Source organism: Stegostoma tigrinum, chromosome 10 (genome assembly GCF_030684315.1).
Source record: "Stegostoma tigrinum isolate sSteTig4 chromosome 10, sSteTig4.hap1, whole genome shotgun sequence".
Lineage (NCBI taxonomy): Eukaryota > Metazoa > Chordata > Chondrichthyes > Orectolobiformes > Stegostomatidae > Stegostoma > Stegostoma tigrinum.
Window position 1 is genome coordinate 42,852,426 of NC_081363.1, and position 13,478 is coordinate 42,865,903.

The 13,478-nt window shown below is 38.3% G+C and overlaps 1 protein-coding gene across 1 annotated transcript in view; it reads left to right on the forward strand.

The window, feature by feature from the left end:
• The window catches only part of adss1 (adenylosuccinate synthase 1), a 62,135-nt gene extending 53,154 nt beyond the window's left edge, over nt 1–8,981 (forward strand). Inside the window, exon 13 of the mRNA XM_048538569.2 lies at nt 7,540–8,981. Coding sequence (XP_048394526.1) covers nt 7,540–7,568 — 29 coding nt within the window. The 3' untranslated portion in view covers nt 7,569–8,981. The remainder of the gene's footprint in view (nt 1–7,539) is intronic.
• Nucleotides 8,982–13,478: the final 4,497 nt, after the last annotated feature.

Here is a 13,478-nt window from a genome sequence, read left to right on the forward strand (position 1 = left end):
TGAACCTTTTAAATGACGATGATCTAGAGACAGTGCATGTCCAAAAGTAGTAAGAGGACACATTGAAGAGGAGAGTACACCAAAGTGCAATGTAGACTGAATGTCAGTTCAGGAATTTGCATCACATAGGAATTCCTGATAAGTTTAAATTTAAATTAAGATTCAAACGTAGAAATCTTCAACTGAAAACCACTTCAAAGGTCTAGTTAAAGCTGAATTATTGTAGATTATTGTAGCAGGAAGCAAAGGTAGTATCACAACCTGGGACTAATTGGCCAGTGAGATAACAGGGTGTAGGGCTAGATGAACACAGCAGGCTAAGCAGTGTCAGAGGAGCAGGAAGGCTGACGTTTCAGGCCTATACCATTCCCCATTTCTGAAGAAGAATCTAGGCCCAAAACATCAGCTTTCCTGCTCTTCTGATGCTGCTTGGCCTGCTTTGTTCATCCAGCCCTACGCCCTGTTATCTCAGATTCTCCAGCATCTGCAGTTCCTACTATCTCTGAAACTAATTTGCCAGTGTTGTTAGATGTCAACAGGTTTGCAAACCACACTAAACAAGGGGACACACAGAAAGGAAACTTTGAGTATAATGGGGACCAAATATTAGTTAGCAAATTTGGTGCAGAAGCAATAAAATGCTCCTTTTACTTTTTCCTTTAAGCATCCTGTAGCAGCTGAGTGTTCTTATTTTGTTTCCAAGCTACGAGAGTAATAACCTTATATTATTTTATTTGTATAGATTAATAGCTAATGAAATAAATGAGGTTAGACAGAAGTTGCAGAGATGGTGGGCCGCATCTGTGGCAATCTGTTGAATACACTGTCATCCCAGATAAACATGTAAGCTGTGAGTGTCTGCACTTTGCACAATTTTACCACAGATTTGATCAGTTGGAGACTGAGTAGTAGACATTGTGGGACACCAGGGAGGGGGAAAATTATCTGAATGCTTTCTTTCAGGAAGCAGTCACACCCCTTAGGTTAGCCAATAGTTTAGAATTGTTGAGTGGTCAGGGATGGGATAATGTGACTGCATGTCGGGTAGATATAGAGAACCTGCATGTAATGATGGAGGAGCCAAAGCCTTTGATTTTGATCCTTGAGCTGTTTGCCATTTATGTGGAGAAGGAATGCAGGGTGAATGAATGAACTGACCATGGTATCAGGATGCAGATACCATTCAAGTCAGATGAGCAAAAAGGAATGTCATACTGATAAAAGACAGTACAACCAGAGGAAAGGATCATGTTCTCTTTATCTGCAGCCAGGAGCTCCAAATGTTGAATTACCTGCCCAGCGCTAGGATTAAGGACATCTCCTCTTGGCTGAGAGGAACTTGAGGTAGGAGGGGTTGGATCCAGTTGGGAACCAACAATTACACACTCTCCTAATAGAGCTTGAGGAGTTAAGATGCAAACTAAGACAAAGAAGATGGAAGGTAATCATCTCTGGAAGGTTGTCACAGTCGCAGGCAAATTGGCACAGAGTAATGCTGATTAGGGTTTTATACATAAACAAAAAGTGCTGAACTGGACTCAAAATATTAGCACTGTTTTCCTCTCTACAATGCTGTCAGACCTGCATAAATTCTTCAGTTTTTGTTTCAAATTTCGAGCATCCACAGTGTTTTGTCTAGTTTAGAGAATTTTTCATGTGGTCCAAACAGTTGTATGGAAAGGAGGGGTTTTGATTCATGGGTGCTGACATCGGTACTTAGAAGCAGACAGCTACTTAGTCGGAATGGGCTGTATTTAAACCAGGCTAGGGCTAATGTGACAAGGGTTGTGACAGGGCTTTAACCTAACAGAGGTGGCAGGGTAGAGTTTTGGTGAAGTGGAATTCAGAAAAAATAAAAAAAGGATCAATGCAAAGGAACTAGGTAAAGCCATGCCTAGTGGGACAGAATTTTATTGTTAGTTTATAGAACAGCGATTATGGTTGATGCAGAGTATAATTGTTTAAAAAATAAACCAGAGGTTTTTTTTGTCTGAATCTCAAACCATCTGCAATAAGATCAACTACCTTGTAGGACAAATTGAGATAAATGGTTTAGATGTATTCGCCATTACAGGGAAAGTACGTGAGAATATTAGTGAGAAGGTATCTGGCTTCTGAAGTTGTGACGTGGAATTACTCTGGGTAGTTTTTTGGAATAGCAGGGGTCAGAAAATACTAATGGAACTACGTAAACCCCCAATAGTAACCATAACAGAATAACAGTTTGTCACAAAAACAATGTGATATTTGTGGGAGTGGGAGGATTTAATCTTCAAACAGACTCGGACTATCACACTCATAAAATCGTAGAATCCCTGCAGTGTGGAAACAGCCATTTGGCTCAGGTCTACACTGACCCTCTGAAGAGCATCCCACCCAGACCCACCCCTTTACCCTGCCTGTATTTACCATGTGTGCGCATGCTGGGACACTAGGGGGCAATTTAGCACGGCCAGTCTACCTGACCTGCACATCTTTGGACTGTGGGAAGAAGCAGGAGCACCCCGAGGAAAGCCACGCGGACATGAGGAGAATGTGCAAACTTCACACAGACAGTTGCTTGAGGATTTTGGCAAAGATGATTTAAAAGATAGGTTTGTTGAAATGTTTTCATGACAACTTCCTGGACCAAGACAGTGTGGAGCTAATTAGGAATAAAGCCAACTTAGCTCTTGTATTGTGCACTAAGTCAAGTTTCATTAGGAATGTCATAGTAGAAGATTCACTGGGAAATAATTATTGTAATACTACTGAATTCCATGATGAGCTTGGAAGTGACATTTTCCAGTTATATACAAGAATCTTAAACTTAAGCAAAGCTTTTACATGGATATGAGGTTCGGACCAGCCAAGATTAATGGGTAAAGAGATTAAAGATTAAAGCTGTAAATAAGTAATATAAAACAAAGAAATATGAACAATATGCTTGGAATAATATTTTGAAAATCATTAAACTGTCGTAGATGGGTGCAGAAAATAATGAAGTGGTTTAATGGAATGTTAGCCTTTTATCAATAGGCCTAAAATAAATAGGGTTAGAAGTTTTACTGCAGCTATATAATAGTCTGTTTTGACCACCCCCTGAGAACTGTGAACAGAATGGTCTCCACAGATTTAAACAGATATAATGACCTTAATGTGAGTGAAGTACAGATTTACTAAATGATATCAAGACTCCAAAGTGAAAGTCAAAAGAGGGATTATGAAAATTCTTGCCGTTGCACCTGGACTTTTGAAACTTGGAAAATAAAATTTATCTTTCTAGATATAAAGTAAGAACAGATGGAGTAGGCAAAGAGAAACTATCTCCCCAGTTGTGAAGAGATAGAGGCAAAAAAAAATTGTCTCACATTTCAGTAGTAAAGTTAGGAAACGCTTCTATATGAAAAGCATAAGTGAAATTTGGAACTCTATTTTTACTACAGTAATTGATGCTACGTCAATTGTTAATTCTAAATCTGCAATGAATATTGTCGTTAACCCAAGGTTTCAAGGAATACGGTGCAAACATGGGTATTTGGGGTCAAGTAACAGAGCAGCCATGATCTAATGGAACAAGCTTGAGGGGATAAATGGCCTTATCTTGTTCCTATTTCCTTTGTTGTCAATGTTTGTCAATTACAGAGTGTCCTATTGAGGTAAGAAAAGGAGAAGGCAAAATTCTGTTTTATTTACCCACCTTTTTAAAAATGTGTAGCTGATCACAAAATTTCAATGTCTTATGTTTAACCTGTTATCAGAAAAAAAGATGATTTCAACTTACATCCTGTGGATCATGGTATGTGTTGTAGGCATCATGGTATGTTGTCGTCCAACGATCAAAATTTGGTCTGCCATAGACATCCAGTGGAACCAACTTCTGTGATCCAGTTGATGTTGGAATACAGCATAAATTGGATTGAGTATTCATATATGCCTGAGAATGATATGTTTGCTCAGCAGGTCTACCATATTGTTCCCTGTAATGTTTGTTAAACAACCAGATTTTATCGCATTATATTTTGTAGTTTCTTATTCCATTCAGTGTAGGTTTTCCCTTTTAAACTGTGTAACCTTTCAGAAATGTTTTCTTATATATCTTTTACATAATTTCAAAGTGTTTTTAATGTTGATTTAATGAAATTCAAAGCACTGGGGAAGACCTCCTACTAGAATCCAAACTAGAATTTACAATATGTTATAAAATCCAAAATTGCTGGAGAAAATCTGCAGGTCTGGCAGCATCCGTGGAGAGAAAGCAGAGTTGCCAGTTCACATTCAGTGACCATTCTTCAGTTTCTCCAGCAATTTCTGTTTTTGTTTCAGATTTCCAGCTTCCACAGTTCTTTGTTTTATTTTACAATATTTAACCTGCAAATCAAGCATTTAACTTCCGATGTAAGCCTACAGATTCTGATCCTGCTTCAGTATGATTTTACATACTTGATTTTGTTTTTAAAAGCTACTATTAACACAACCAATCAATACTCTTCCCCTTCTAGCCATTGAGATTGTTAAAGAAAAGCACTGGCAGATAGGAGAATGGGGCAGCTAGTCATACGGCCATAGAGACATAGAGCTGTAAAGCATGGCAACAGAGCCTTCGGTCCAACTTGTCCATGCCAACCAGATATCCTAAATTATTCTAGTCCCATTTTCCAGAATTTGGCCCACATCCTCTAAACCCTTCCCATTCATCCAAATGCCTTTTAAATGTTGTTATTGTACCAGCCTCCACCACTTCCTCTGTCAGCACATTCCATGCATACACCACCCTCTGCGTGAAAACATTGCCTCTTAGGTCCCTTTTAAATCTTTCCAATGTCACCTTAAACCTATGACCTCTAGTTTTGGACTCTCTCTACCCTGTGAAACGACCTTGGCTATTCATACTCTCCATTCCCCCTCATGATTCTATAAAACTCTCTAAGGTCATCCCTGAGCCTTCAACGTTCCAGGGAAAATAGCCCCAGCCTATTCAGCCTCTCCGTTTAGCTCAAACCCTCCTGGCAACATCCATGTAAATCTTTTCTGAACTCTCTCAAGTTCCACTTCATCCTTCTCATAGCAGGGAGATCAGAACTGCATGCAGTATTCCAAAAGTGGTCTCACCACTGTTCTGTACAGCCACAACATATCCTCCCAACTCCTATACTCAATGCATTGAACAATAAAGGCAAGTATACCAAACACTTCTTCACTGTCCTGTCTACCTGGAACTCCACCTTACTATTAAGTGTATAAGTACTGCACCGATTTGCCTTTCCAAACCTATTTCCCATTAGAATTGCATGTTGGAAGTCAGAGAAATAGATGCTTGGTAGGTGGAGGAAAATTGGGTTTGGACAGGAGCACATAGTGTCTAATTTTGTCATTCATTTCCACCACGGCCATGCCAAATATACGTCCGATTCAAATCTCAGTAAGAGGTGATCAGTTGCATCCATTTTTCATTACAGTGCTATCCATATTATACCTACCTGAAAAGAGATCATAAAATTATTTTATGAGCCTACACCTCTTATGAACTCCCTCAAGGTGAACAAAACTTTTCTACATTTGCACTTTAGAGGCTTATATACCATCCATCCAAGTTCCTGAAATGAAAGGAGCCTCAAGCTATTCTAATACCCGTTTATCATTTTCAAAATTCAAATGCAATCAAACATGTTTTTGCATACTTTACACAATGCAGATTTTTTTGAAAACTTGGAAATCTATCAAAATAATATAAAATACTCACCCAGGAGGGCACATATTTGCAAAAGGATGCCTGCAAAATTCCATATCGTCCATTTTAACATTAACAGGCTAGGAAAATGGCAAAACTCTGTTTTAATGAAGATGTTATATGAAGCACTGTTTCTGTATCAACCACAACTATCAATTGTGTTCTCAATTTCTAAATATCTACTTTTGTTATATTGCATCCAAATGATTTATCACAGATACATGCTGAAATAGCGAGACTGCAACATTGCAGTTCAATTCAAAATTGCGCTGGGCATGAAAAAAGTTAATTCCAACAAATTTCTCCTCTGCTGTTCTTGGACATGACCTATTAAGCATTCCTTCTCCCCTCTGAAGATTTTTTCCACACAATCCTCTGTATTAGCTTTCATCCATAAAGATAGATTCTGTAGAAAATCATAAGAAAATGAACAAATAAACCTTCCTTCCCAGACTAATAATTCACTGTATATTAATGTTAGTGCAATTAAAGATGCTTACTTCAGTTGATCTCATCAAATAAAACCTCAGCTATAAAGGCGAAATATTGAGGATGCTGGAAATCTGAAATAAAAACAAATAGAGCTGGAGAAGCTCAACAGGTATGGCAGATCTGTGAAGAGAAGTGAAACTGGACTTGAAACATTAACTCTGTTTCTTTTTCCACCGATGCTATCAGAACTGTTGGCACTTAATCTGTGTTCTGTAATATCTTGAGAATTGTAGCTATTCATCAGTGTTCATAGTGGTTTCTTATTAGCTGATTATCACAAATTCATACAACTCATATGGGAAGATATGGGTGCAGAGATAGAAACAGAAAATACATATTGAACAAGTTACACCTGACATTTGTCAAGTGAATGAAGTTTTACCACAGAAGTTCCCCTACGTTGTTTCTTTTCTCTCTATAAAGTCCTCACATTAAGTTTACTACTTTGTACCTGGAATTTAGTGCATTGAATTAACAAAATATTAAATTAAGACAGAATACAAAAATACTAAATATACATGGGCCACAAAATTTCACCTATTTTCATCAAAGAGTCATGACGTTCTGATCATTAACTTAATTTAACATTGCATTTAATTTTGAGCCCTGACATGATTTGAGTACTTGTGAATTCAACTTTAATGCATGAAAGAATAAAATATCATACCTCAACTGATTAATGAAATTTTTGACCTGTTGGAAGATAACCCTCAATAAATTATCAAATATAATTTAGCTTGATTGAAGTGATACAATAATCCCATTGTGATGTCAGACAGACTGGCATAAATTAAAATTAATGGCAGGAGGAGGGAGATGTATTTTTATTTTCTTACATAAGCTGTGAGTAGATGGAGATAGTGGTGTAGTGGTAATGTCATTTGACTAGTAATCCAAAAACCCAGGTTAATGTTCTGGGATAGGGATTCAAATCTCGCCACGCTGGCTAGTGAAATTTAAATTCAATTGATAAATCTGGAATATGAAGTTAGTTTTGGTGATGGTGACCATGACAACTTCCATTTTTTGTTGCAAAGACCCATCTAGTTGACTCAGATTCTTTAGGGAAGGAAATCTGGTATCCTTCCTTGGCCTGGCCTGTTTGCAACTCGACTACAATGTAGTTGGTTTTTGACAGCCCTCTGAAATGCTGCAGTAAGCCAATCAATTCAAGGGCATTTTGGATGGGCTTTGTCAGTTATGCCAACAACTTACTAAAGAAACATGTTTTTATTATGGCCAAGATTCAATGTTCTGTGTACTCAGGGTAAAGCTTTTTCAGGATGTGAAGAGTCGTTTCAGACTCAAAATGTTAACTCTGTTTCTTCTCTTCACAGATGACGCCAGACCTGTCAAGTTTCTCTAGCATTCAGTGTGTTTAGTTCACCCAATTATTTGCCCTTTTTGCCATGCTCCTTGTCACCTCCATGAATGGAATAACCACACCATCTTTATGAAATGCATAATTTTAGGAAAAGAGCATAAACAAAATGACCACTTCAGAATGAAGTCAGATGCAGGATGTACAACACTGTGATTTGTATTGTTGTGTATTTGAAACTAATGTCATTTAAATTGTACAGTGTGATCTCTTTAAAACTAGTTTCAATAATGAAAAGAATTGCCTTCCTTTAGATGTTCCTATCATTGCAGGGTTATTCTGTAATTAGTCATTGCAGAACAAGTTTAAAACTACTAATGATTCATTTAATCACAGGTTAGAAATACATTGAAGTTACAGCACTGAAACAGATTATTTGACTCAAGTATAAGATTTAGAGGTTCACTTGAACTTTAATTGTAGGACTTAAGTCAATTACAATGATAGACTGAGTTTAGAGAAGGCCAATCTAACAGTTTACAAGTCCTGAATGTTTACAAGATCCATTCTAGGTACAAGTATGTTTTTACAAGTTCTGCAGATTTATGATTATCATAACAAATGCAACAGAAACAAAACTTTATAAAAGCAGTGGTTCTCAATTAATTCTCTTCAGGTTACAGTTTATAACATTAGTTGACTAAGCACAGATCTCCTTTTGTTCTGTTGACTAAGTTCTTCTTTTGTCTTTGGTCTTCTTCTGTGTGCATTGAACCCTTGAGAATCACTGTGTGCTAATCCTTGCTAGCTACTGGCCCCGACGGTATATGATCAGAGTTTCCTGAACTCAAATCGATTTATCAACATGTGAACAGCTCTTGGTCAATTCTGGATTGGCTAGGTAGTGTCCTGATTGATTTCTTCAACAAAAAAGATCATCATAATTATTCCATTCCTTACTGTCTTCCGACTGATTATTTGACATGCCAATCACTTTATTAGATTATTCCTTTTTTAATGGTTTTCTCTCTTATCGACCAAGTCCATCGATCTTTACCAAGGTAGTGTGGCATAAATGAACAAGGTGTCCGCTCTAAGTATGTAGTTTCAACCTATAGTGATCTAATATAATCTTAAACGTCTAATCTAATATATTGAATGTTCTCTGAAACCTATCGATACCCTATTGATTCAATGAACCACGTGTGACTACACAACAACTGCCAATGTCTAAATTAAAGCACAAAATAAAAATTCAGAACTAATACACATAGATCTGTTACATACTTTAAGTTCTAAAACTAAACCAATTTAAAACATAGCTATGTGTTTGAGTGTGTTTGAGAAGAAGAATCCTTCTTCCTCAAAGCATTCTCACAATTTACATTAGCTTGAGCCATACGAACAACCATTAAAACCATGATCTTACTTCTGACCTAGGTCATATGCTTTTCTTCATTGCAGAAATAACTTAAAACAGAATATAATTTAGTTTCACGCTTTCTTAATTCATAGAAAATTCTTAAGCATTGAAAAAACACATGACCATACTTATGTTAACCTTTGCGTAAAAATATAATCTCAATCACATTTACCCACGCTGTTCTCATGTTCCTGACCTCCAATTTTGTTATTCGTCTGCCCAATCTGATTTTGAAAGTTGGCAGCTTTTGTCTCACCTACTAATCCTAAAATTAAATTCCGCTACCTGAACTCTCTGGTTAAAGAAGTTTCTTTTGTTCTCTGTTCTAAATCTTGTACATTTAATCTACTGTGTATTGCCTCTTATTATATACTATTCGACTAACTGATGTTAACAGAGCAGCTTTGAAGCGGTAGTTTGTATTCAAATTTCTGCACATTAGCTAACATCCTGGGGAATATGTGTTTTTTTTATCTTGATTACCTCAAAATTGTTACAAAAATAGGAAAAATGGGTAATCAATTTTCAACTTCTATTATTTGATTTTTAATACTTGAGACACTTCACAGATGAAAATGTATTTTTAAAAAGCATGAAATATTGATTTAAGAAGGTTCCGCTGATCACCTGATGACAGGGTGAGCCAGTTTGATGAAACCATCAATTAACAAGACCCGGTCTGAACAGAAGTTGACATGTCATCAAAATGACTGGACCAAATGTATCTCTTATTGGATTTACATCTTTCTTGAAGTTGCAGATATTGGGGTGAAAGTCAGTGGGATTCATGACAGCTTGTCCAGTATCAGAAACCAGACATGGAATTTCATAAAAGAACTGTATTTCAGGCCTTTGCTTTGGGCAGAGAAGGATGAGTGATTCATAACAACAGAACTGAAAGGCTTACTTGTTTTCTCGTCATTTCTTTTAGACTCTCGGAAACAAAGCAAACACTGGAGCAAAACAGAGAGACATTTATTATCCAAGAACTCACACATATCTACAACTGTTACTAATTTGAAGAATGCAAATCAATAATTAAATAACTGTAGTCTCAGGTTAAAACCTAACAGCTCAAGGACACTTAGCACTTTTTAAATTACGTATTCTTGATCTTCCTTTTGATACCAAATGCTCCCAACAAAGAAGTTATGATAAAACATTAGCTGGGCCATAGTTTGAGTACTGATTACAGTTAACAAATCTGCGTACAAGAAGGATGCACTCTCACAAGAAAGGATGGGGAGGAGATATGTGAAGATCCATAAGTTGAGAATCTTAGCTATAAGGAAAGTTTAGAAAGACTTCTTTTTCTCTACTACAGAGATGGTGAAGGGAAGATTTAATTGGGATGTATAAAATTATGAGGCTCCTAAATAGATTGGATTTGTAGGACCTATTTCCTTTAGCAGAGAAATCAATAATGACAGTCATAGAATGATTGATGTGAGGTTTATAGGGACATTGTTGAACCATTTGTACACCCTGCTGTGGTGGGGATCTGTCTGAAAGGGTGCTAGAGACAGAAGAGCTCAGGTAGAATGTTAATTAGATTCCTGTTTAGATTTCAAAAAAGCTGCGACTAAGCAAGACAATCGATGGAGGACAGCTGATTCCTCGTCTTCACCCGGTTGTACACAGTGGAAAGGAGTTATCTGGCCTGTTCCCACTCGCCAGCCCTTGATCCTTAGGCCTATACATTATGGCTTCAAGTACACATCCAAGGGATTTTTAAATGTCATAAACATTTAATGTTCAGACAGGCAGCTGCCTCTCAATGCTTAAAAATGATCTTGGCTTAGTTGTTGCTCTTTGTGCCACCTAGACATGATGTTCAGAGGACACTCTGTCATTTTTAACAGGGAACAAAGTTGGTCACTGTATCATGTGATCTTCAAACAAAGTTATCTCCTCATTAAAGTAATGTCAATACAAATAGTATCCTATGACCCCGTCTCTCACCTGTGGATTTTAAGCTTTTATACATTCAATTTAAGGTACCACACCTGACAAAAAGGCTTTGCTCCGAAAGCTTGTGTTTTCAAATAAACCTGGTGTCATGTGATTTCAGATCTTGTCCATCCCAGTCCAACACCTTAAATTTAATCAGTGATAATGGGAACTGCAGATGCTGGAGAATCCAAGGTAATAAAATGTGAGGCTGGATGAACACAGCAGACCCAGCAGCATCTCTGGAGCACAAAAGCTGACGTTTCGGGCCTAGACCCTTCATCAGAGAGCTTTATTACCTTAAATTTAAGATAACATGGTGTGAAGCTGGATGAACACAGCAGGCCAAGCAGCATCAGAGGAGCAGGAAAGTTTGACGTTTCGGGTTGAGATTCTCCAGCATCGGCAGTTCCTATTATCTCTGTAACAACCTTAAATTTAAGGTTTGGATTTCCTGATGGCCAGATAGTCATTTCTGTAGCATAGGAGGATGTTGCATGTGGAACCTTGAGGAAACCCTGGTGTAGTTGACTCTAAAAGAATTGCCCAAGAAACTGAAGATTCCATGGGTAATTCCCTGGCACCTCAAACCCGTGGAAAAGCATCCATTTCATTTGGATGCTACAGGGGTTCAGCTGCAGTTAACAGTTGGCTAGGAAAAGTTAAAAGATTAAAAATCTAGTCTAAGTCCTGGGTAAATACTAAATTACACCCACTCCTAATGTACCATTCACCATCCCACTACACTTCTCCTAGACCCTTAATACCCACTGACCCTAATCAAAAATCCCCACCGTAACGCCAGACCTGACACCCCTCTTCTCTGGGATCTGACATGAATTGACATCCACCTTGCCAGCTACCGGAATTGACACATTCGTGGCAGACACTGGACCTAATGTGCCTCGCCTTCCCTCCAGATCTGATGTCCCAAAGAATATTCCCTCCCAGTAGTCTGGCTGCACCTGCGGGCAGCCATTCCAAGAGTCCAAGCACAATCCACTCCTAGAAGTCACTACCACACACGAACCTCAGAGGTCTGCACATAAGAAGAATGAAAAAGATTGGGAATGCTGATCTCAAGCCCCGCCACCAAAGTTCCCTCTGAGCTGCATAGCTACATATATGGGTCCATAGATACGGACACACACACAGCTGCTCCCAAGGATCCAGGCATGGCAATCGGCAAGCCTGCCATCACACACAGTGGCACTTTTCCTACATGCTGCCAGATCTGATGCGCCTCAGCTGCCCCAACATAGCATAGACATTCCTTCACTTACTTGGCACCGTACCCATCTTGCTCCCTAGCACTTAATCCAACTGGTTTCTGATCCACCTGACACTCTCCTGGACTAGTACCTTGCACACCCAGTTTCTGGCACGGTACCACCCTATTGACTGCTACAACCCTGAAACACTGGCACCTAACACACTTGGTACCCCATTCACTTGACGCCCTATTCACCCAATATCTGAGCCCACTTTTCTTACATTGTTGAATTTTCACAGAAGCTGTCAAAATAGCTGTCAATGTTATTGGATCTTAAATCTCAATTACTGCTGTGATAAAAGGGGTATGGTTTGACTTTCTCAAACAATCCTGCACCACAAGTGACTTGTCAGATTTTAGGTACAGTCCACGTTTATGAAGGTGCTGTGTAAAACTGCAACACTCAATAATTTTGACATCATAAAGGATAAGGCAGCCCACTTGATCAGCATCACATCCACCACCTTCAGCCTTTCCTTATTGTCACTGGGTCAAGATCTTTAACTGCCTTCCCACAGCACAGTGGGTATCCCTACACCTCAAGGACTCCAGGCTGGCTTAGTCAATGATGCCCACATACCATGAAAAAACACTAATATCTATGGAACGTTAGGGATATGAACAATGACCCTTGAGAAAGTTCACTATCAACATTGCTCCAGTTAAAATGAAAACAACTGTTTTGATATACCGTATTCCCTACCACTGAACCAATTTTGTATCCATGCTGCTACTGTCTGTTTAATTTTGTGAGCTGTAATTTCCCTAACAAATTTGATGTATGACACATTATCAAATGCCTCCTGTATACCATTGATCACATTACCCCCAACAACCTTTGCTACTTCAGATAAAAGCTCAAGCCAGTTAGTTAAACACAAATTGCCCTAAACTGATTTGTGCTGGCCTTCTATCCATCTAACCTATGTTTGCCCAAGTAATCAATACTTTGCCTAGAATTATCATTTCTAAAAGCTTTCCCACCACAAAGATTAAACTGACTCATCTGCAGTTACTGTGCTTATCTTCTTCACAAGTGTGCAACATTTGCAATTTTCTTTTGATGCTTCCATTGAACTGAACTACTTGATGTTTCCCACTTGTTCCCCCACTCTCACATGGTTACAGATACTACATGTCTCCCAGAACTAAATTCAGCAATGTTATTCTCATTGGGCTAGAAACATACAGATTGCAAAGGTGGGTTTTAGTCTATTCTAAAACATGCCCCCTACTTTATCTACATATGCTACAGTATTGGCGAAATTGAATTATTTAAACACCCATCTATTGTAGATTACTGATCATT